The 23,312-nt window shown below is 40.0% G+C and overlaps 2 protein-coding genes and 1 long non-coding RNA gene across 6 annotated transcripts in view; 2 read left to right on the forward strand and 1 right to left on the reverse strand.

Annotated features, from left to right (window-relative positions):
• The window catches only part of LOC127473973 (ovoinhibitor-like), a 225,811-nt gene that overhangs the window by 57,367 nt on the left and 145,132 nt on the right, over positions 1-23,312 (forward strand). The window lies entirely within an intron of this gene.
• On the reverse strand, positions 4,967-17,618 carry UBLCP1 (ubiquitin like domain containing CTD phosphatase 1). 4 transcript variants are annotated; one of them, XM_051794255.1, is made up of 11 exons: positions 17,523-17,618; positions 15,001-15,194; positions 14,549-14,640; positions 13,994-14,079; positions 13,786-13,901; positions 12,656-12,754; positions 11,673-11,710; positions 9,372-9,470; positions 8,804-8,920; positions 7,344-7,471; positions 4,967-5,989 (listed from the first exon to the last, which is right to left on the reverse strand). In XM_051794255.1, exons 2-11 carry the CDS (start codon positions 15,152-15,154, stop codon positions 5,962-5,964), a joined length of 957 nt encoding a protein of 318 aa, XP_051650215.1. In that variant the 5' UTR covers positions 15,155-15,194; positions 17,523-17,618; the 3' UTR covers positions 4,967-5,961. The 4 variants fall into 4 exon arrangements, with proteins under 4 accessions (XP_051650215.1, XP_051650214.1, XP_051650216.1 ...); XM_051794254.1 differs by having other exon boundaries at positions 17,482-17,597; XM_051794256.1 differs by having other exon boundaries at positions 15,001-15,191; positions 17,482-17,583.
• LOC127473984 (uncharacterized) lies at positions 17,678-22,630 on the forward strand. Its single transcript, XR_007905645.1, has 2 exons — positions 17,678-19,116; positions 20,602-22,630. It is a non-coding gene; the product is annotated as an uncharacterized LOC127473984 (long non-coding RNA).

Raw genomic sequence — 23,312 nt, forward strand, 5'->3', positions numbered from 1 at the left:
GCTTCAACATGCCTTTCCAAGCATCAGAGGGTGATGACTGGCTCTGCATCAGCAAGGTAAGTGCAGCTGGACAACAATTTTGTAGCATCTCTAAGTTTAAAACCAGAGAAACTGTCACATAACTTGGTCAGGTATTGCTGGAATAAGTGAAGGACAAGCCGTGCACTCAGTTTTATCAGTGAAAACAGTGTCATCTCATTTCCATAAAACTGAATCTTATATTATTTACTAGTTGCAGAACTAAATCTACCTAACTTTACTTAATCTTCATCTGTCTAAAGTAATGATTTTTATAATGGGTTGTTTGACAATTTTAGTGAACCAACCAAACCAATCATATCAGATTAAGGAAAAGAATTCAGTGTAGGTTACTTAAATTCTTAAAATTTAGGACCACTTGAAAGTGGAAATGCACAAACAAAATGCAACATTTTGATTCTGTTTAAAGAAGTCAGAAATTTCAAGTATTTGCCTGCTTTCTTCCAGCTGTAGCTACCCATTAAATCCAAAACAAAGTAGCTTAACAGCTTCTGTTTATCTCAACTAATTTACTATTTCTGGGGGTGTGGATCTTGCCTAGATGTGAGTATGACCCAGTCTATCTGAAGCTCAGAATTTCCTTGAAGTGTTAGACACAAATTATTTAGTTTTTAATACCATTTGTCATAGAAAAAGACTTCACAACATACCTGTTATGTCACATCTGTAAGGCATTAATCAGATTTTAAAAAATCCCACATCACTTTATCATTTTCATCTCTGAGGCAGTTTAATACACTTAACTTTTCCAAAAATGTGCTCATTTTGGTCCTGATTAGAGGAATATCCATCATTAGGACAGCAGAGGGACCCAAAAGTGCATCAGTTGCAGTTTAAGTGACTGCTTGAAATTCTGCTCATACTCCCCCACTAAACTGATGCAGCTTTCACTGCTCACAAATGTCACATGCCTGTGTATGTCATGAAATGTGAACTGAATATAGAAAATTGGGTAAACAATCATAAGTTTTGCAAAACACAATTCTAGAGCCACCTCAGCTTGCCCTAGGAAGCAAGGTGTCTTAGTTTTACTAGAATTTGTTAAATAATTTACATTATTCTTCCTGTGCCACCATTTGTTCTTCCAGTATGACCCAAACTAGGGGAAAACACTTAAGGGACAAAGTTTGATGTCTACCAATGGATCTCTTGGCTTTTAACACATCAATAATGTACAAAAGCCATCCAACCACTCAGTCATTCCAATGCCACAGCACATTGCCTGTCATAGAGCAGGAGCCCACTGGGGCAATGAAACAGAAATTGGGAGATATGACAGACCTCAACATCAAGAACCTTTCAAGAAATGAGGAAAAAATTATAGAGTATTGAAGGAAACAGAGGAAAGGAGGGTTTTACCAGTAATATTACTATGAGAAAATGCTCAGATATAGAACTCTTGAACATCAGCTTTGACACCCATTTTTTTTTTAATCATCTGTGGACATTTTCCTATAATATGAAAATTTAAATGACTTTTCTGAACAGCCTGGGAATCATCACTCATGCCCAGCTGTTTGTGCTCAGGAAGGAGCATGACAGGTCCAATCCAGGGGTTGATCTTGCAGCAAGTAGAACAGACTGGAGATGAAAAGCCCAATCAAATCTAAAGGTTGAGATGTTTTGCTCAAGCATTATATTGAACTATGACTTCTCTGATGCTCTAATCCTGAGCTTGACTTGCTTTCCTCTCAAGAGCAGCATAAATAGTGATGAACAAGGCTCCCACTGTTGAATACCAAATGCATTAACACCACAGATATTTAGCACTAAAAATCTGATGCAGTTTTAGTGTTTCAAAACACCAAGGTCAGTCTTCTGGGACATCACTCAGCAGCAGTGCCCCATACAGGCTCTGCTCCAGTCCCCTTGCATGCATGAGCTCCAACCAACCCTGGCTCCTGCCATGATAAATGATAAAAGCTGCTCTTTTCTGATATATAAACACCTTGACAAATGGTGGGCGGTGAGCAGAGCTAGTGTGCAATTCCAACTAGAGAGTGGATGGAAAAAAAAACCCAACAAAAACTTTCAAGCAATGTTAATGATGCACTTTTTGCTGTGCCTGGCACCCCACCCATAGTGCTCAGAGTATTATGCAATTTGAGAACAAGTTCCCTTTGACTTGTACCCATTCTTAACAGAAAATGAACTGGTAGGAAAATTATTTGTTAGGAGAGACATAGAAATTAATGGCATTGTATGTGTCTGTGTGTGGCAAGGACACAGGCCAAGCTCTGCATAGACTCCTGAGAACTAAATGAGCATCCAAGTGCTCAAAGCAGAATCAAAGGATCTCCAGAGATGAGCAAACTTCCTAAACAAGCGTAAATAATGAAGCTCAGGGCTGTATGAGAAACCTCATCAGTATATAAATAGTTCATTTTGAAATTCCCTATTATAAAACACCTTTAGAGAAGGGTAGATGAATGAATGGGGAGCTTGAGGCCTTGTGTGATTACCAGTGATCTAAAGGATAATGGGGGGTGATACAGATGGGCTGGGAAACACAGATCTAAAGCAGACCAGGTGCAGCAGGTAAAGTCAGGAGAGTCAAACTTGGCACCATGAGCCACTGGAGCCATTTTTCACCTTTTCTCTAGGAAAACCTAACCAGAGATGCTCATCTCTCCATGAGGCAGTTCTTACTGAATTTTCTGGGTTGCTTATACCTAAAACATGCCCTCATTAGTGAAGAGCCCATTCAAAGCACAGATGTCAGCACCACTCACTGGTAACAGCATATTGCTAATATTACTCACACAGGAAACTCGTAACACTTGGAAGATGTGCCTTGTCTTCTCTAGGATAGAACAGTGTTTTTCTCTTCTAGTCCTGTTATTCTCTCTCTCAACATTTTCTTTTCACAGAAATTTTTCTCTGTCAATCCCCCAGCCAAAGCACTTCATCAGGACCCTACATTGGATGCAGCAGTCATCCAAACTACTGCACAGTAGCACCTGCCACAACTGCTGCAATGCCAATAGTGTAATGTAAAATAGTGTAATGCAAATAGGATTCTGTCCTCTGACACCAGCATTTCTTGTTTTAAGCAGCTGTAATGAATTAGGAGAACTGAGTATTTTTCTTACCCTCTGAAATACAGTTTTTACCTGGCCTTTGTCTTACTGGGGGCAAGTGTTCAGTGCTTCTCACATCAGTCTTAAATACATCCTGAACAGACAGAGTGGAAAATTGTCTTAAACCCTTTGGCATCCACTTGCTGTCAGTTGAATGTCAAGTCAGGAATAAAAATTGGCAACTAGCTGTAGATTTCACAGTCATGCAGCAGGATTTGTGGAGCTGAATTTGCAGTTCCGTTCTTGGCTTCAGCTGTCACTCCATGTACTTCCAGTGATGAGCATTCATGCCACAGTGAGGAATTGGAGTTGTCAGATATCCAGGGCTTACTGAAATAACTTCATTTTAAAATGAACTGTCTCTTCTGGTCTGAATAATCAGACAGAACAACATACAAAATGTTTGACATGTATTGGGAGCCTGGTACAGTCTCTGACACATGAAAATATTTGGAATATTTCAGAATCCATTTAATGCTTCCCCAGAGTTTTGCAGAATGGTAAATTACAAGCTCTGTAATTAAGCCATACATTGCCTTTGATTATGCTTCAATCCTATTTCTTTTAATAGAGATTATGAAAGCCATTGATCAAATACTTCTCAGGCACCTCAATATAATCTAAAAGGAAAGTAAATGTTAACAGGCAACTTATAAACTTTGCTGTTAATAGTTATTCCAAGGCTCAACTACACTTTGGAAATTCAAGTGAGTCAAAACTGCCCTCTCTATTGAAAAGGCAAAACAAAGAAATCAGCAGAGGTGTTTTCCTCTGAATTTATAAGTAATAAATATGTTGTTCTAGAGCTAAGCAGAAAACTAGCCATTTATCCTTGCAGTTATTCTGGTGGTTTGGCACAGAATCATATTGTATGTATAGCCCAGAGAAGCCATGTAGTACAGTGAGGAGCTGTTGTGAGTGACCCACTGTCATCTTCCTGAGCACCTCCAATTCTATTATTATGGATATTGGACCTTCTTAGCCTATTTCAGATCAGCAAATACTCTGAAATTCTGGGACAAAATCGCAGTGTCACCGACATAAAAGACAATCAAAATGGATTTTTTTAAAATGTTCCTTGTATAAAGCAAAAGGAAGGAGTATTGCTCATTTACTGTTAACCTTCTGTTTGTAGACTAACTTTAAGCAAAAAATATGGGCATATCTTTGAATACATTCCCTTTGTTTGGCTTTCTCTCTCTGCCCACCACAACAAACTCTACAGGTGATTCAAGTGCAGCGTCTTGACTTTTTTCAATTGTTTAAATTCAAAGGAATTCCACTGCACCATGTACCAGTCCTACATTCCATTATCTATGTGGCTGCAGCCTTTCCAGTAAAGGATCACTGTTCTAGCCTCCCTGGACTGTGTGTACAGGAGTCAGTCAGCTTCTAGATCAGAAATCAGCTCGAGGAGACAAAACTCCAGATATCCACCTTCCACACTTACCTAAAACGTGATTTTTATGCATCAGGTTTCTGGTTTACCAGTTTAAAACACAGCTTGGGTTGGCACTAAACCACACAGAGCTGTGGATATGAAACTATATTTTCTGACAGGTCACTGAGCTGGAGCCTCGTGTGCTCAGCCCAACAGCTCATTTGTGCCTGCTGTCCTGACAGTCTGACATGTGCTGTCAAGGTTCCTTTCCCAGCCAGGCTGGTGCTCCACTATTCAGCACCACTGCCCTAATCTGCAGTGGCACATACCAGTCTCTTACTTAACTACTGACGCAAAACCCGTGTCTCTGGAATCCAAATAAATCCTCCAAAACCCCCAAAATTAGTATTATCGATGGTTTCTCTATTATGCAAGCTAAATGTCTAAGGCAGCACAGGACACAAACTATGAAAAAGGTCTTTATTATTTACACAACTGCTATAGTTCCTTAAGAACAATATATACCATTTTTATTTGAAAGGGTCAGTCTTCTTTCAAATACATGAACTGCATAATGCACAAGTGTTGGAAATGCCAAACAGCAGTCACATCACACTTCTCTAGTGCAGGCATAAGCAGCGCAAGTAAATGATATTTTAAGAACAGTATGGCTGAATATTGTATTTAAACACAGTGTTTGCACTTTGACAAGATTTAGCTAGAAGAGAACAAGGGTTTTGTTCATGCTTTGTTAGGAATGTGACTTTCCCATCTGAGGTTTAAACCCTTTATCTGGCATAGGGGAATTTTTCAGGCAGACTGCTTTTCACTGACCAAATAACAGTGGGTTTCTCTCCCTCAAACTTCAGTCTTTTGTTTTCCAGTAAACACTGCTTTATAGTACAAGTTCACATACTGGGGTAAATTTGCCACAGAGGTGGTACTTTCCCATCTTACTGTCTTGCACAGAGAAACACTGACATACTAATACATACCAAACTTAGACAACTTGTAATTTATAGACTTAAATACTGGAATGGGAGAGGGAGACTGTTTCTAAAGATGGAGGGAATAGAGGACTTATACAATTCATACACTGCCAAGGTTGGCTTTTTACTCAACTTTTTTTTGGTCTAAATATTTCTTTCTAGTTTCAGAATGGTTTTTTTGGTCTTTGATGGTTATGGTTGTACTTGGGCAGCAAAGGAGAGGAACGTATTTTGAGAAGTAAAGCCAGAACTGAATGCAAGAAAAAGCAACTGACTTGTTTCTCCCACTTTGAGCTTATTGCTGTGATCTTTTAAAAAACCCACAACCAACCAACTGGAAGACCAAGTTTAGCAGTCATTCTGGCATTGGGTCCAGTGTCCAGCACTATTATACTCTAGCATAAAAGCAAGGAAAAGTCCAATGATCTTAGTGATGTTCCCTTCAACTCAGTGCCACACAGTTTTATTAGTGTTATTGTCCTTGCTTCTTTGAAAGATACCTGAAAGAAATAAAAGTACAGTTTTTCACAACATAAGAGGTAGGCACAAATATATCCAGGATCTTAAGATCAAAGTATGAATCTGCTTTCTTTTCTCACTAACAATGCCCCTATTGATAACCCCAGACTAGAAATGCAATCAACACCACTTATGATTTTTATTTGATTTCAACATTTTTCAGTTCCCTGATAGGTTATCTTACAGTAATTTAAAGTCATGTTTTTAGTTAGACTCTATCAGGCTTTTTAAACAAAAGGGAGGAAGGAAATGGAAACCTGTTTTATTTAAAGAGGATGGAAAATTACATCAGCTGGAAAAGTGGCTATTACATCCCTTAAGATAAAAAGGCCCATTAGTAATGGCACTCCTTCAAATAAATTCAGCACTTCAGTGAACAGTGATCCAGCATAACCTGAAAAGAACAGCCTTCCACCAGCTTCTTTAGAGAATCTGAGTGATGTAAATGGCTTGTATTCTGATCCCACAGCTCTCCTAGCACTAGAGCTGGAACAATCCGTGGTGTGACAGTGAAGGCTTTGCAAATACTCCAGAAAAAAGAATCCAACCAATTTCACTGACAGTGTGAGTTATCCAGGGACTTTCACTGCTTTTAAGGTTTAACATTTGACTTTCTGTCTAATCAGAAACAAGAAAGAAAATTGTACCAAGCCTGCAAGGCTGTTCTTTTAAGCACTGAACAGGTGGTTTTCAAACAGCAAATTGCACACACTTTTCTTCACATGCATTGAAGCTTCAGGCTGTTGCATAAAACCATTAAGAAGAATTTTGCCCAAACACTTCATCTAGTTATTTTCTACCAAGAATTAGGTTGATGATAACTGGTGCCCTGAGCACCTGGAAAACTCTTGTTCATAACACAGTAACTTGGAGCTGATGAATACTATGAAACCACACAACCAGGGTAGTGACAGAGAACCACTCTGTAACACCCCAGAGCTCTGAAGTAACTGCCAGAAAAGTTGCCACCTAACAAAGGAGCTGGGATCTGAACTGACAGCCTAACTTTGCAGGGAAAAGAGAGAGATTTCCAAGAATCAGGTTCCTTCAAATATTCTTTTCCTTTTAGGAAGCATAATTGCATAATTGGCAGTCCTGAATACTGGAGAAGTATGAAAACACAGATGCATTCTGTCAAAATCTTATCATTTTAGGGAACTTGCCCAAACACTACAACCTTATTAAAATTCTACTCAAACTGAAGGATCTTCATAACTTCATAAGTGATGCCAAAGTTCATCAGCTCCACTGTTTCTGGTCTTTGTAGAGACAACCTCAAGCAAAACATGTGAGGTCAGGGACAGAAGGAAGCAAGAATTTTGACTTTGTTCTTACCTTTCCCAATGTTTGTGATTCAGCTCCAAAAAGTCATCTAGTTTTGCTATTTCTTTGAGGTATTGAGTGAGCTTTAGAAGCTCCTTGTCTTTATCCCGATTTAAATGTGCTTTCATAAAGGGCCTTATCTACAAGAAATAAATAAACTGAGTATAACCATTGGCTCACAAAAAAAAGTTTTAGATTCTTTATCATTTACCATTAATTAAGGTATATTTTCAGTACTATCTCAAGTTATAACTTCCTACAGGTAGGAGGAAGAAAAACCTTTCCATTAGTGGTCACATTCAATTTGCCCTGTTCTTCCTGCAAACTGGACTGTGGGGGTTTTGCTTTGCACCACCCTGGAACAAATTTGTTTTCTCTTGCACTTTTTTGAGCCTTCCCCTCCCAGACAGACTGATAAAATGATCTGGAATGGACTGGCACATTTTCTAATATGATTTCACAGAGATTTTCACAAGAGGGGTTTTCAGCCCTGCATTATGAACTGTGTGGCATCACTGGAACAAGATGCTTTTTTTCAATAAAAAGCCTTTGGCTACAATCAGAGCTTCTGTGAAAAGAGATGTCAGAAATAGAGCTTATCAGACAGCTGCTTTAAGCCTGGAATACATTATACCTGGGCCTTGTTTTAGTGATTCAATGTTTTTGTCTGCAGCTGTTAATGACAACACCTTTCAAATCTGAGCTAGAGGGACCTCTCTGGATAATTCTCTCCCAGCAATATCTTTGCTATTCCTGATTCTACTTCCAATTAAGATCATCTTGTTAGATCTCATCAACTGCTACCCTTTTCACATCATGGATACTTTCAAAGAAATCTTGAATTCCTGCATTTGAAAACATCTTTTTAATTTTAAAAGAAATGTATGAAATTTCTCTTAGTACCACACTGCTCTACCATCATATATACGAAGAAATTTAGGTTTCATTCTTATTCAGAACCAGCACTAATAACGGAGCACAAACTGGTTGACAGTTGTATAAAATGAAATATTTGCTGTTCTGTGTCAAAACAGCTCAAGGTACTAATTATTTATCCAAAGAGAACATTTGTGATTACACTGGCATACTACCATGAAGTAGAGTCACTTGTTATTTGATTTATTTTCTATTTAATATGACCACTCTTGAGATTGAATGTCATATATTTCAATGGTGCCTGTCAGCAATGCCCAGTTCAATTATAGCTTGCAGGTATAACTTAAACATAAATCATAATTTTATTGATTTTGGTAGTCTCTTAAAAGCTCAGTTAATAGTGAAACAAAGTTTATTTAATACTACTCTTAGGGAAATATTAATCCAGACAAATGGCACTGTAAATAAAAAATAAAATATGCAACTTTTCTAGTTAAGAATAGCCTTTCCTTATGATATGGCTAAGAAGTATGAGAAAATACTATTTGAAGGATGAAGAAAAAGTAATAATAAATGAAAATTCCAGTTTGCATTACCTTGAGTCCATTTTGTGGATTCATTAGGAAGTTTCGGCCAATATCATCAAACATAATAGTATTCTTTTTGCTGTAATATTCTGAAAACTTTCCCCAGATAACACCAAGAGGCTTCACCTGGAAATACAACACACACAAGGTACCTGAGGCAAATCAGATCATATACAGGAGCTGAAAATACCATCTATAGGAACCTGATTCCAAACCTAAATAGACACTTGTATTCTTTTCCTTTAGCATTAGCAGGTAGTTTGGCTTTAATACAGGAAGATATGTGAAATAATATAACATAATAAATACTCCACACTAAGGATAAGCTTTCTGTTGGTACTAAATTTTCTTGCAACCGTTACCTACTATTTGATTTGCAACCTGTGACATAGAAATGCATGACTCAAAATAAAACATTAATAGAGACTTTCAGGAGCAAAAAAAATCTGTCATTCCAAGATTCTTACAGTTTTCTTGCATGAAAACTTCAGCACAACTTTATTGTTGAATATTCCAAAAGGGTATGGCAACAAGTCAGCTGAATGTAGAAAAAGATCAGGAGAAAATAGGTACTTACATCTATTAGTCCTCTTCGAGGAGTGTGCACTGTTATCATGGCAGCACTGTCCAGCATGAAAGTTATCTTGTAATTTGTGTTGGTACTCACTCCAAGCTCCTGCATCATAAAAATTTACTATTAAAGCTTCTAATTAAGACAGTTTTACTGCTGAACAACTGGAGCCACAATTACAACACATTGTTTGTCACAGGGTGAGCAGCGGAGGATTACCGGAGACATGCTAAAAATAGATATCTGGGGCAATTTAAATTTGTTACACAATGAGAATCATAAATGTCCACTGTTCTACCATGAGAAAAAAGCTGATAGGAATTTATTTTTGCAGTGTTTAGTGGCAGTAACTTAAAAACTGATGTCAGCATAAAATCAAAGCAACTTTGCAGAAAAGGCAAAATACAGAGAGGCCTTGCTCGTACCTTTATGCACAATCTTTCACAAGTTCTACATGCCTCAACTTTACTACCTATAGCAACTGTGTACTGACTGCTATTTGTTCCTCACAGTGAGTTGCACAAACCACAGCCCAATTTAAGATGAAATGTTTGTAACAGTTCATTGTTACCATTCCCTCCTGCACATGTCCCAGACATAAGCCAGAAATCTGTCAGTTTGCACTTTAAAGATTTGATAACTCTTGGGATAAAGACTCGAAGGAAAACGTCCTTTTTAAAGCTAAAAAACTTTAACTAGATGAGAGAGCATCATTTCCATTTCAATTCCTTTCAAATGCTGAAAAGTAGTAGTAAAATCTGCTGACATGGTATAACACAGATATTGCTGATGACTTCTGGTGTGTCCAACAGCAGTAATATGCAAAGCTACATAACAAGGAGAAAATATCCACTGAAGCAGCTCTCCTGCAAATATCCAGCCACATGTAACTGATTTGCTTTCATATGAAAAAGTGAATCTGGCAAATGAAAAGCACTACCTGCCTGGGTCAGTATCCTGTTATACTGACAGAACCAGCTGTTCTAGACTGTTTGAATTCCAGGCATAAATAGATGGCAAATGAGAGATTAAATTTGGTTATCTGATACTCCCTTCTTTTTAGTGCTGTTCCTGCTTTGTAGTTTAAAACAAAAACTTCAGTGCCAAGCATTGCTGGGATCACTGTTCCCTGACAAAAACTGAAACTTTTGTAGATAAGCACCCCTGGTGCCACCAGTTTAAGGAGAAACAGCAGGTGGGATCTAGTGGTAGGAATCTCAATGGATCAAGATTCAGGAGCAGGTACAGAGAGAGATTCAGTAACATGAAAGGGCTGGGAAAGCAAACTAGAAATGTAGAAAGGTGACGAGTGCAGGGGAAACAGCCCAGTTTTGAACACTGGTTTTCCACAAGATCAAATCCTTGCACTACACTGACAGACACGAGATAAACATGTAACACTGCCGCATGAAGTACAGAGTTTGCAAGGCTCAACACTGATTGTACTTGCACTAACTTCACTTTACAGTTCTGACTACAGGTTCCCATTTCTGAGATCACTCTGAGGCATTTTTGTTTAGAAAAAAATTGTAGAAATTAATTATTTTGAGGAAGAGAACACTAGAAAAAATGTGCTTTGCTCTGTTAAAACCTGAAAAAAATAGTGTATAATAATAAGTGGAGATATAAAAGCTTAAACTTGGAAAACCTCTTCCTGAGATGGAAACAAGCTTTGATTTATAAAATGCCCCAACCCACCAACCAAACACACAGCAATTCTTAGTAAGCTCATTAGATTTACAGCTAAGCCTGACAGTAAATATGTTTACCACGGGGTCAGCTGTGCAAAACTGGCTTCCTGCCCGATTTCAGTACGGAAGAAACCAGCACTGAAAGAAGGGCTCTTACAGGATGTTTAATAAGGCAGAGGAAGTCACAGAACCACACAGCTGCAATAGGTAAAGATAAATATGAAGAGTTTCCTCTTGATAACCTACAGCAGCATCTCACATCTGTCTGCTCCTTTAAAAAAAATTACATTTAAAGACTAGAGATCTATAATTAGAGGTGAGATGAAAGCAACTGTGAAGGCTGCGTGACGAATCCAAGTTTCAGTAGGTACTGACTTGAGTTTAGTTCTGCTAAATTTAGCACCTATGCTGATAGTTTGTGTGGAATTCTAAAGTTAGACTTAATCTAGTTTTTTGATGGAGACAATTTAAAGTGACTATGAAAATTTAAAATACCGAGGTTATGATTCATACAACCTCCCCAGCTTCTAACCCGTTCTGTAATGATAAGATGAGCCCAACTACATGAAGAGTTACCCAAACCAGGAACCAATCACACATTTTCAGGACAACTTACTTTCATTTTGGCTTCAATCCACTTCATATTTGTAGCAGCTGAAACAAATTGGAGAAAACAGAAAGAATACTTGATCAAAATAAGTCATTAACAGGCAAAAAATGAATAAGCCAAGAAATTGCTCACTTCATAAGTCAAATTTTTACACAAAATTTAATTTCAGAAAGATCTATCTTTATTGTGGCTTGTAGGGTTACTGCCTTAAAGACAGTCTTCCTTCATGGAAGTCTGTTCTTATCTGGAAAAGCTTACTTTTCAGATGAAGAGCTAGATAAGCAGTGCAGGTGTTGAAACCATTTTCTAGATCAGCTGTTACTAAACTCTACAGTCTGCAGGACCATAAGGAATGGGGTACACCTGGTTTGAGGAATCACTCTGTCTGTGCAGATTTCCTCCTGGAAGCAATGATAAGAATACATAAGGTCTGGAAAGGACAAAGTCTCAACATTGCCCACTTACCTAAGAATATGTAGAAATATTGTTCCAGACTATGAAAATGACATTTTGCAATATGATTTTAATATGGTTTGAACCCTGCTCTGCCTAAAGTCTGTTCTGCAGCTATTGGACAGGAAACAACACAGCATGCAAAGGCAAAGGATTAACCATCCCTGTAGACAGGAGAATTTGGTTTATTTGGAAGTTCACTAGGTATTGTCTGGATGGAGATTATTTGTAAAGATCACTATCAAACAGTGCTTGAATGTTGATTATATAGTTCTGTTACTTCAAGCACTTGTTTGTTTGTACAAAGTAACACTCAGTAAAGTGATGCTGAGACCCACTGCTGTCAGCTTTTTCACATAAGAATTACGATTTTTCTAAAATATCCCTAATAGCTGTGTGACTTACAGCCAAACATTTCTGTATTGTTTCAGATCTTGTGATTCACACTAAAAAGCAATATAAAAACCTCCTACCTGGAGTGTCTGCTCTGAATGACAATTTACTCTAAACTCTGAGGTACTGAGTATAAAACTTACACCAAATTACAATATCATAATCCTCATATGCAGAAGTCAGGAATTCATGAAGGTATGGCCTCATCAGTTCTACCCCAGTTTCAGCACACGATCTGTGGTCTAAAAAGAATATAAGAGATAAGCAATTCATTATTAAAGTATAAGTTATTAAAGTTCAGACTGACTTTCCTATCTATCCAAAGACCTGAAGAGTTTCATGAGGGAAACACTGAGGCACTATAAGATCATGCATGAATTCATAGCAAACTACCATCCCTGTTTTAAAGGCAGAAAGAAGAAGCAGAGAGGATGTTTATCTATTTATCCTTAGAAGTCCTTGAGGGCTTAGCTAATAATTAAATCAGAGTTCTCTGAGTATGAGTATCTTTGAAAAGTCAGGACAAATAGTTCATCTGTGCACTTAGCAAATTTGTAACAGGACATATATGAAACAGACTCCTTAAAACCTAGTCCAGCTATTTTGTAAGCATATATCAAGCTCATTTCAGAGATGCAAACATTGCCTGTTCCAATTCAAAAACTGTTGCCAAAACCTGCTAGCAGAAGACCTTTAAATACAAATTTTAAACTCAGTAATGGGTTGAATTTTGATCTTAGATTAGAAACAAATCTCATCAAAAAGGAAAGCTATTATTTACTACTCACAGTTATGCTGCCATGACACACCTACATCCCAGAAAAAATTAAGTCAGAAGGAAAATTCTGGCTTCCAAAAAAACCAGCTTGACAGAATTTTCAGGTAAAACATGCTTTTGTGAATGTTTAGTAATAATTTGTAAATAAAATTTGAAGCTATTGTCCCATCCCCCCCAAAAATGGAGTCAATCAGGTACAGACCAGGATGACTATCTTACAGTATCTTGCCCTGCCACAAAACACGAGGTGTCAAGAGAAAGGCTATTTAGACAGAATACTAAATTGCCACTTTTTTATATCTTCTTGCACTAAAATCAACACAATGCAACATTTTAAAAGCCCAATGCTTTTTAAAATGTGAGCAGAAGACCACAAAATCATACAAAGCAGAAGGTATGTTGTATAAGACAGCAAAGCAAAACTCAAGAAATGTGATCAGGCAAATAAACCGAGCTCTTAAACAAAAACATCCCACAAGTTACATAAAAACTCACCAAAAAGCGTATAATCAACATCTAGAACCAGCAGCTTTTTCCCTTCTCTAGGAGGATTCAGAATTTCCACTTTGTATTCTTTAACTCTACGGGAAATTTTTAGTAGATTTTCTTCCCTAATGTAACAGTGCAAAAAGTTACAGTTAATTAAAATGCACATTCTACATTCAATAAGAAACAAACTGTTTTAATAGCTAAAACTCCTAACCTATTTTCTACTTCCACAACTTCCTCTTCGATATCAAAGTCATTAACCACGTCATCGTTATCGGGAGGTGGCCCAAGGACATCTTCCTAAAGGAATAATAATAATAATAATAATAATAATAATAATAATAATAATAATAATAATAATAATAATAATAATAAAGGATAACTAGAATCACAGAAGGAAAATAACAATGGATATCAAGTTTCTGTTACTGCACATTACAGGACAAAAATACTATTTAACCAAAATGATTTCACTTAAGTAGTGGAAAGAATTACTAAAGTATACTGATGATCGATCAGATCTGAGAAGTCAGTGAATATCATAATAATAGGTTTGTACTTCAAGTCCAGAGCAATACAGGAGTTTCATGAATACACACTGCTCTCAGAAATCTTCAGGAAAGCTAACTTTACATAGAAAAATGAATGCAAACAGAAATCTACTGTACTATATAATTTAACAAATGATGACTGAAATATTCAAAATTTAAAATCGCAATTTAAATTAAATTTAATTAAATTTAACCTAATAAACAGGTAAAATATTTACCAAACTCTCTTCACGAGTGCCCATCATCATTATTTTTGTATTTGGTTTCAACTTGAGAGCTCCAAGCTTAACATCATCATCTGCAGGTTTGCCTGTAACACAAACAGGTAATATTTGAATTTTTTTACTGGGATAGATTTTAGAAAAATGTCAATACATTTCATGCTTAACTGAAATAAGCTCCCTGTAAAATCCCAGATATCCCAAGCTGTATTATCATTCTCTTCCATATACAGTGTCCTGGTTTCAGCTGGGATTGAGTTAATTACCAGGTAGATGTATCAATATTAATCAATATCCAGTGATTTATAAAATGTCTGTATCATGTTCACTTGAGAGCTAGAACTGGGAGGTAGATGCCCTGTTAGTGGGCATCTTGCCTAGGTTTAGAGGATGTTTGTCCTTAAACATCTCAGGCACATCCATAACAAACATCAAACAAGAATAGTTACCCTTCATTTTAAGCCCAAGTAGTTTTTGACGCTCTGGTAACACTCCAGTAAGGCCTTTAAGAGACTGTTTCAGGTCCAACACTGTGTCTTCTTCTGACAGCGAGGTTATTGTATACTCCTGTCCACCCCATTTTATTATGAGAGAGAGAGACATCCTTGAAGCATATGTTCAGTATTGTTTTCTGAAAAATCTGCTGCAGGAGGAAAACAAAGATCACGTAAGGAAGAAATAGGAGAACTGCTCTTTTCAGAAGACAAACCACAACATCTATTTAAAGTATTCTTGATTTTTTGTTATATTGCACAACAAAGAGCTGTTTGTTTCGCATGAGCGGATGATAAACATGTTGACAAAGTGTTGAAACAAAGGGATAAAGAGCAGTGCTAGAACTGGGGCTCTGAGTTCCACTTTGATGTATTTAGCAATGTCACATTCACCGTTGGCTGTGTGTTCTGTGCAGGTACAGCCTGTGCACTGCACACCCAGCACTCGAGCAGAGCACTGCAGCACCGTAAAAGTCATTGCAAAGCTCAGAAACGTCCTCTGCAACACTTATGCAACCAAACCACCCATGGCTACCTTTACACATGCGATAATAAACCAGCAAATATTAAATACCTAAAATACGTAAACACACAAAAATAGTTTTCTGAACACAACAGTCCATTTTTGGCACTGGATTTCTCTAATTCCTTTCACTGTGCATTACCTGCAGTAATACACACCCCAGGTCACATCTCACTGTAGCAATATCAATGTAGGAATTTGAAAACAAAGCCAAAACATACACAATGCAATTACACTGTAAGAACTGCACTTGCATTGCAGTGTTGACAAAACAGCCATAATTATACTATCCTTAGTTTACACAGCATCGTTTATACAAACTGTATTTAACAGTTCAGTCCTACATTAAACACAGCAGAAATCCAAGATTTTTAGGTTAATGCAAAATTAAGAACGTGGTTTTGTCTGTTCGGGCTTGGAAACAGAGAATCAAGGAGCTAGAAAGGTATGAAAAGGCTGATACAGAGTGTCAGGAGATGCAGAAAAGGCCTCTGCACCACTGACGGTTAAATTGTCCTCAAAAGACTGCTATTCAAAGAGAGGGCAGACCTGTGAAAAACCTGGGGCTATCCACCTTCAAGAAATGCATTACACCAATAAATGCAGGTCTGACAACTCTAAAAAATCTCAGAATCCAAAAATCTGATTCTTCTTCCTCTCTAGCATTGTATTGTCAGTGGTTACCTGCTCTCAGACAAAATGCTTCTCTTTTATGCAGTAAAAGCTACTGGGAACAAACAAGTAATTGCTCACGTATCCCCACCAAGCTCAGACCAGGTGAGAAGTAGGCTAGATACAACCTGCTTGCTGAGGACATTGCAAGCCTCACCTTCACACCACTGCCCCTGTGAGTCCTGAAAGCAAACTGAAGAGGAAAAGTGGTATCACAAAAAATGAATGGTTTTTTTCCTTTTTTCCCCCGAATATTCTCAAATCAGATAGGGACCTGGTATTATACTGTGAAAAAGACTCATGAAGAAGGGGTCTTAGAAGCACTAAGAGGTTCGACTGAGATTAAGGCTGCAATGTCAAGCAACGTTGATACATAGGGTTACTGCCATAAATTATTGCTGTCCACAATCCTTGGACTAAGTTTAGAGAAAGAAGGGTTTATTTGCCTGTTTCCTTACCTGTACCATACACCTCAAATCATTCATACATCAAGGAAATGTACAGGGAAAGAACTGCAAGAAAACTTCTCAAGTCTCTGTCTAGTGCTAAATTGAAACGCTCATCCCTCCAAAGCTGAGCACTTGACCAACCCTTGATCCTTACACAACCACAGCCCCGTCTCGATGAGCAGCATCAGGGACAAGGCACCTTTATCCCACACCAAACGCTACGGGACCGAATCACTGAATACAGGAGAGCGGATCAGAAGCAGAGGAACACACGGGGAGAAGGGCTCTACCATGGGGGCCGGGTGCTGTGAAATACAACTTCCTTGGGATAATTACACCTCCTGAGCCTTCACAAGGCCCTTGGACCACCAGGAGCCAATGGATTGGAAGGTCACAGAGAAGGCGTTGAAGTCGTGCTGTGAAATTGTAGCATCGCACCGATTTATCTTGGCAGATCGCGAAGAGAGACATCCACATCTTTAAGTCCCACTAAGCAACATAAAGATAAAACCCCCGAAACACACAAAGTGCCTGATGAGCCGTACCAAGTGCGGCCCCGTAACAGGTGGGGAGCGGGGTCTGGGGCCAGCTCGGTGCCAGCCCGGGATCGCCCCCCTCCCCCGGCCGGGCTGTCCCGGCACCGACACGGCCCTGGCGAGGGGAGCTCCCACACGGCGCTGCTGCGGCCCCGGCGCCGCTCCCGCCCCGCGGGGGCAGCGGCACGGCCGCCACAACCGCCCGCCCCCGCCTCCCTACACCGGCCCGGCCTCCCCCCGGCCCCGCCGCACCCACCGGGCTGCCCGGGGCCGCCGATCCTCCCCCGCCGCACCCACCGGGCTGCCCGGGGCCGCCGATCCGCCCTCGCAGCGCGGAGCGGCCGCTCACCGGCCGCGGCACCGGCCCCGTCCCGTCCGCCCGCAGGAAGCGGAACTGGCGCCCGGCGGAAGCGGGAGGCCCCGGATGTGCGCGGGGCCGGGCGGGCAGCGCCGGCGGGGCCGCTCCGTCAGGGAGCTCCCCGGGAGTCGGGTCGCGCAGGGAGCTGCGCCCGTGGGAGCTCAGCGCCGGGGGAGGCCGCGGGGGAGGCCGCAGAGGCGGCTTGCAGGGGCAGCTGTGCCGCCAGTGTGCCTTTTCTGTCGTTAGCCTTTAAAGAAGATTGTTCCGTACCCACGGATACCGACTGAGACGCCCCCCTGCAGCGCTGCCCCGCTCTGAGGTCCCCGGCGCAGGAAGGACACGGAGCGAGTCCAGAGGAGGCACCAAGATGATGAGAGGGATGGAGCTGCTCTGCCATGAGGAAAGGCTGAGGGAGTTGGGATTGTTCAGCCTGGAGAGGAGAAGCTTCGGGATGGCCTAATTGTGGCCTTCCAGGGCCTGAAGGGAGCCTAAAGAAAGATGAAGAGAAACTTATTTACAAGGGTCTGGAGTGACAGGACAAGCGGCAGTGGCTTCACACTGAAGGAGTAGGTTTAGATTAGATGTTAAGAAGAAATACTTCCCTGTGAGGGAGGTGAGGCCCTGGCACAGGTTGCCCAGAGAAGCTGTGGCTGCCCCATCCCTGAAAGTGTTCAAGACCAGGTTGGATGGGGCTCGAAGCAACCTGCTCTAGTGGAAAGTGTTCCTTCCCACTGCTGGAGGGTTGGAATTACATGATCTTTAAGGTCTCTTCCAACCCAAACCATTCCATGATTCTATGACTCAAAACTCCCTTCACTCCTGAGCTGACTCTCTACAGGTATATTGTTGTATCTGTTGAATCAGGGGTCACTTCTTGGCTACTGGTGGGATTCTTGGGAACTGGCTTCAGCTGCAGCAGTTTTGTGGGTGGATAACGGATGTAGAAGAAAAAATGTACTTTGCCCCAAAATGGCCTTTTGCACTCACATATTCTGCTTTACAGAAATAGTTTAAAGGGAAGAAAGTTGTTGTGCAGTAGTGTGGTCTCTTATGTGAAATCACATGGAGGTGACACAGACTGCGGTTCCACTTGGTAGAGATGGTGGTAAATATGGGGAAGGAAGTGAAGATTTCAGTCCTCCATTACCTTAGGTCTTGCTGTGTTGAGAGGTTAGTTAGTTTTTCTCTTGCTTTTTAATTTGATGATAAGTAGGGAAGAGAACAAAAGAACAGAGATAAACAGCTCTGTACTGAGTCCAAGTTTCTTTGGAGTAGCTGCTGGAACTTCTAAGAGCTATTCCTAGTATAAATAAATCTCAGTGGAGAAGGGCAGTATAAGCAAAAAGTGTGTAGAAGCCTGATTTCTTTCTTAAGTGGATATTAATTTAATGTATTTCCTGCCTGGATATGAATTTTGAGTTTGTTCTGTGTTCAGGTTTTCACCTAAAAGCACTACTTTTCTTTCCAGAAGAGTGGTGCAAATGGGAGATTGCTGTAATGACTGTTCTTGTCAAGTTTAGTTTCTGACTGCATGTGAGTCCACTTAAAAGCAGTTGCTGTGTTTGTATCCCAGTTACCAAGGGTTTACTTTTTGCTTTAATGACACACAGTTGTCCTCTGCACACAGGCAGCGCGTTGCAGTAGTGCTGGGAAGCTTCCAAAACTGCAGCTAGTAATTGAAGTCACACCCTGCCATGAAAATATGCACCCTCTAGGCCTTCTTAAAAATTCAGGCTACAAAAATGACATGTAGTGCGATCACCTCTCTAGTTATGATTTTTTAAAAATATTTTTTATTGTTTTCTCGTTGGCTTTGAAAAAGCTCTCTTGAAAAAGAGGCAGTAGGGCTTGGGGTTTGGGTTTTTTTTCTGTTTGAGGAGTAATATGAAAAGGTATTTATAGGTATTTATACATATCTAGTTTCTGGTGTGATGCTGGTGTTTTAGTATCCTGGCTTTGAGGACATCCTCGAAAGATGCTCTGATCCTGACAACATTCATATGGTGCAGATAAATAATTCCATTTATTTAGCTGTGAAAACACATGGTGGTGCTCAATCCTAACGTTAATAAGTGCAAAGTGGTGATTTGATTGTGACCATATAATTACAATTCAGAACCCAAACAGCATAATCTTTTCTTTGTACTGAGGAATATGTTTCTTGGTGGGTTTGCACTGTGGTAATTTAGTAGAGGCAAGAGGCAGGAAGAGCAGTGTGGAAATTCTAAAGCACATGCACGTTCCCTTTCACCTTGGTGTGCACTGCTACGTCCTGAGATGCTCTAGGGTGAAATAAAAGAAGTGACTGCATGTCAGATTGATGCCTCCTGGCTCCCTTCCCGTGCCTCAGGTTCACATCATGCATTTCTGAGCATTTTGAGCAATGCACTTCTGTGCATAACTACTGAAGCCCAGGAGCTCTTCTCCTAAATTGCTGTTCATGCTGCATGTAAGAGAGAAAAAATTCCCACAGGTAACTCAGGGGGAAGCTAGGTAAGAATCCTTGAAAATTTAAAGCGGAAAACTGTGTGGAAAGCTCCAAAGGTTGCTTTGGGAATTAAGAGATTAGATCACGTCTCTGTGATCTAAGGAGTCAGAAAGCAAAAGGTGATGATGTTGCAGGCCTGAGAGATGCTAAATATTTCTCTATTCAGTGACTTTAATGGGGAGAGTCAGTGCAGATATTAATGTGCTGCAGACTAAGAAGGGACCAACAGACAGATTTCAAGGTCTTAAAAGTTTTGGTTTTTTTTTTTTCCAGATTTCTTTTAGTTCAGAAAGCTCACTTGAATATGCATCAGCCTCTCTACCCCACTTATAAATTGAACCCACATTAGGAAAAAATCTAGAACAGAGCCCATATTCTGCACTAAGAATAGAAGAATCCTTAAAATACCTTGGTAGCAGTGTATTTTACTCTTAATATGTTTTATGCTCTTTGGTTTCCTCTCACACCTCTTTTTACAGTTTCCTACAATACTTTATTGCTTTTTTCTGTCCCCTTTCTCTGTTACATAGTTAGTTCTAAGCAGGTGCTAGAAGCAGTGATGTCTGAGAGTGTCATACTCCGGAAGTCTAATCCCATCCCAGTGTTCCAGCCTGACTCAGCCATGTGTGCAAGTCTCCTGCCCTGCTTATCACCACTTGACTGCAGCAGAGCAGCCAGCGGGGTGTGCTGGACACTGCCATCACTGTGCCCCAGAAATGCAGCATTTGAAAGCTCCCTGTGATTCTGAGTCACTGTGACTCCAGGCACAACACTGAGTGCTGCATTCCCAGTGTTCAGTAATGCTTTAGGAGCTGGCAGCTCAGCTAGAGACTTGGAAATGTCTCAGGTTTGAAATTAAACACTCTTCCAGGTTATCACTAATACAGTAAGTCTCTGTCTCCGCTTCTTTATCAATAAAGGGGAGGTTAGAATAATATTTATGTAGTTTCCTTACAGGAGTTTTTTCAGGATTATTTAGTTAATGTTGGCACTGTGAGATGCTATAAATACTAGAGGCTTGTACCCGTGTACCATATGATTTTCCACTTTCTGAATGCAACTGTTATTCTTCTGCCACTATTCAGCCCAATGATTTTTATTTTATTTACTTCGATTCTTTGTATTCTAGATTATGCCCCACTGGCAAGGGATCTTGGGAAAGAACTGGGATGCTTTTGTTCGCTGAACAAAACCTGATTCATCCCTTTCCTTACATCACCACCCAGCTCTCCAGCTTTTCAACACAGAGATTGCTATGGCTTTCCTTTAGGTACACTGAAAATCACAGCAGCTGTTTATTTGGAGTCAGCACTCTCCAGCATTATGAAAGTGGTAAAAATATATGTAATCATAGGAGAGATTTAATTATCAAAGATACTGCAAAAGTGGTTTCTTGAAGAGAGTGAAAACAAATAGGAAATTGAGAAACTGTGACTGGCTGAATTCTAGAAAGAGCTCTGAAAAGCAGTGAGAGGAAGAGTAAGGGTTGATGAGAAGCTAAGGGATGGGCAGAAATTTAGGGAATAGGGTCACAGATAATGAAAAGCAGGGGAATTTTTGAGATGGGGGTACAGAGAGAGAGTAGGTAAATCAGAGGGAGATGCACTGGCTCTGTTGATATTGTGGCACCCAGTAATGCTCCCAATTTCTGTGCCTGGGTATGTGTTTCTGCCTGAATTAAAGTTTAATTAAAATTTATTAATTCCTTTGTTTAGTGAATGGGATAAAATTGCAAGAGGAGAACGGAAAGGCTTTGGGGGCTGGCTGCCATCAGTATTACACACGAGGCACCAAATTAGGTTTCACAGGCAATCTTAATTTTCGCATTATTTAACTTTTGTCTGACTTTATGCAATATAACCTACTTGTTAAGACATTCCTTTGCTATTGCATATGTATGTATGAGTATTTTCTGAAACAATGGCTTGTAAAAAGCTTCAAATAAAACTGCCCATGTTATTGTCCACCTTATGCATGCAATGTCAGCATATTTTGCTGCTCTTTGAGAATTCTTATGAGGGATTTTCTTTGTAAGCAGTTTGGGGTGCTGGCATTTGTCCATCTGCATGGACAAATCAAGCTTCCACATTATCTGAACTCTGAGAAGGTCTTTTCAAAGTTTTAATGAGATGTCACCATAGTGGTGCCCTTCTGTCTTCATTTGCTGATCACTGAAATTCTGGAATCCAAAGGCCTCTGTTAATAATGAGAGATGAACAGTCATTGAGTTCAGAATTCTCAGCCACCCAGTGTAAAATGCAGGAAAGGCTTTTAAAATTCCAGAGAAATGAAGCAGAAAGTTGAGGTGCTTTAAAAAAGCCATGTCTGACAAAACAGTGGTAATGGCACATACCTGATCTGCTCATTACAAAGCCTTTGCTTTTGTGAAGTAACACATTTACAGAATTATATGCTGAGAGATGACAGAATGAAATAAAGGTGGGGTTCAGTTCCTATTGTTTGCTTGCAAATTGAAGCGAGAACTTTGGGGATTTGCTACAATACTTTCATGATATAATTACTTCTAAAATAATAACAGATACTTCCAGTTCAACTCCTGTAAATACCTGTTACTGTCTATAGTTGTGAATATATATTTGTCTCTCTGCTGCTTGCTGTCTTTTTGTCTCCCGTGCAGCTTTGCAGAGAGGTAGGACTTGGAGATCCTGCACCATCCCCATAACCTCAGTCAGCGTTGAACTGAGCCCACAAAGAACAGAAAAGAAGTGACTCATGAATTTTTTCCATGTAGGGCATGAGTAGACAAGCAGCCCCTAGAAATGAGGCCGAAATTCTTATGCCTTATATGACTCTGATTCATACTCCTTGTGATAAGGAGTGAGGTACTGGCAAGTGTTGAACAAGGGCACAGTGGTGAGTGGGCTGAGCCAGGCAGAAAATCAGGGTGGCTGGAGACTGGTGAAGCAAAGTCCAGGGTTTGGAGCAGTGTGTTTACCCCAGGTACAACAGGATTGACTGATAGTGGCATGATTATTAACAAGATACATAAAACAAGAGCTGCAAACATTTGTCATGCAGGGACCTGTTAAGTGACAAAGGAGGAAACCCAACTGCTGAGAGGAGACACTGAGCAGATCAGAGAAGCCCTCTGCACAAGGGGCTCTGTGAACCTCCTAAGCCTGACCAGAGCATGGAGTGCTTATGAGTAACAATCACATGTGCATGTCCTTAGTTTGGCTGGACATGCAAGTTGGTTCTTTCTAAAGAGAAGAATTACTGA

Source organism: Manacus candei, unplaced genomic scaffold (genome assembly GCF_025592945.1).
Source record: "Manacus candei isolate 608988 ecotype Guabito, Panama unplaced genomic scaffold, ASM2559294v1 h1tg000037l, whole genome shotgun sequence".
Classification (NCBI taxonomy): Eukaryota; Metazoa; Chordata; class Aves; order Passeriformes; family Pipridae; genus Manacus; species Manacus candei.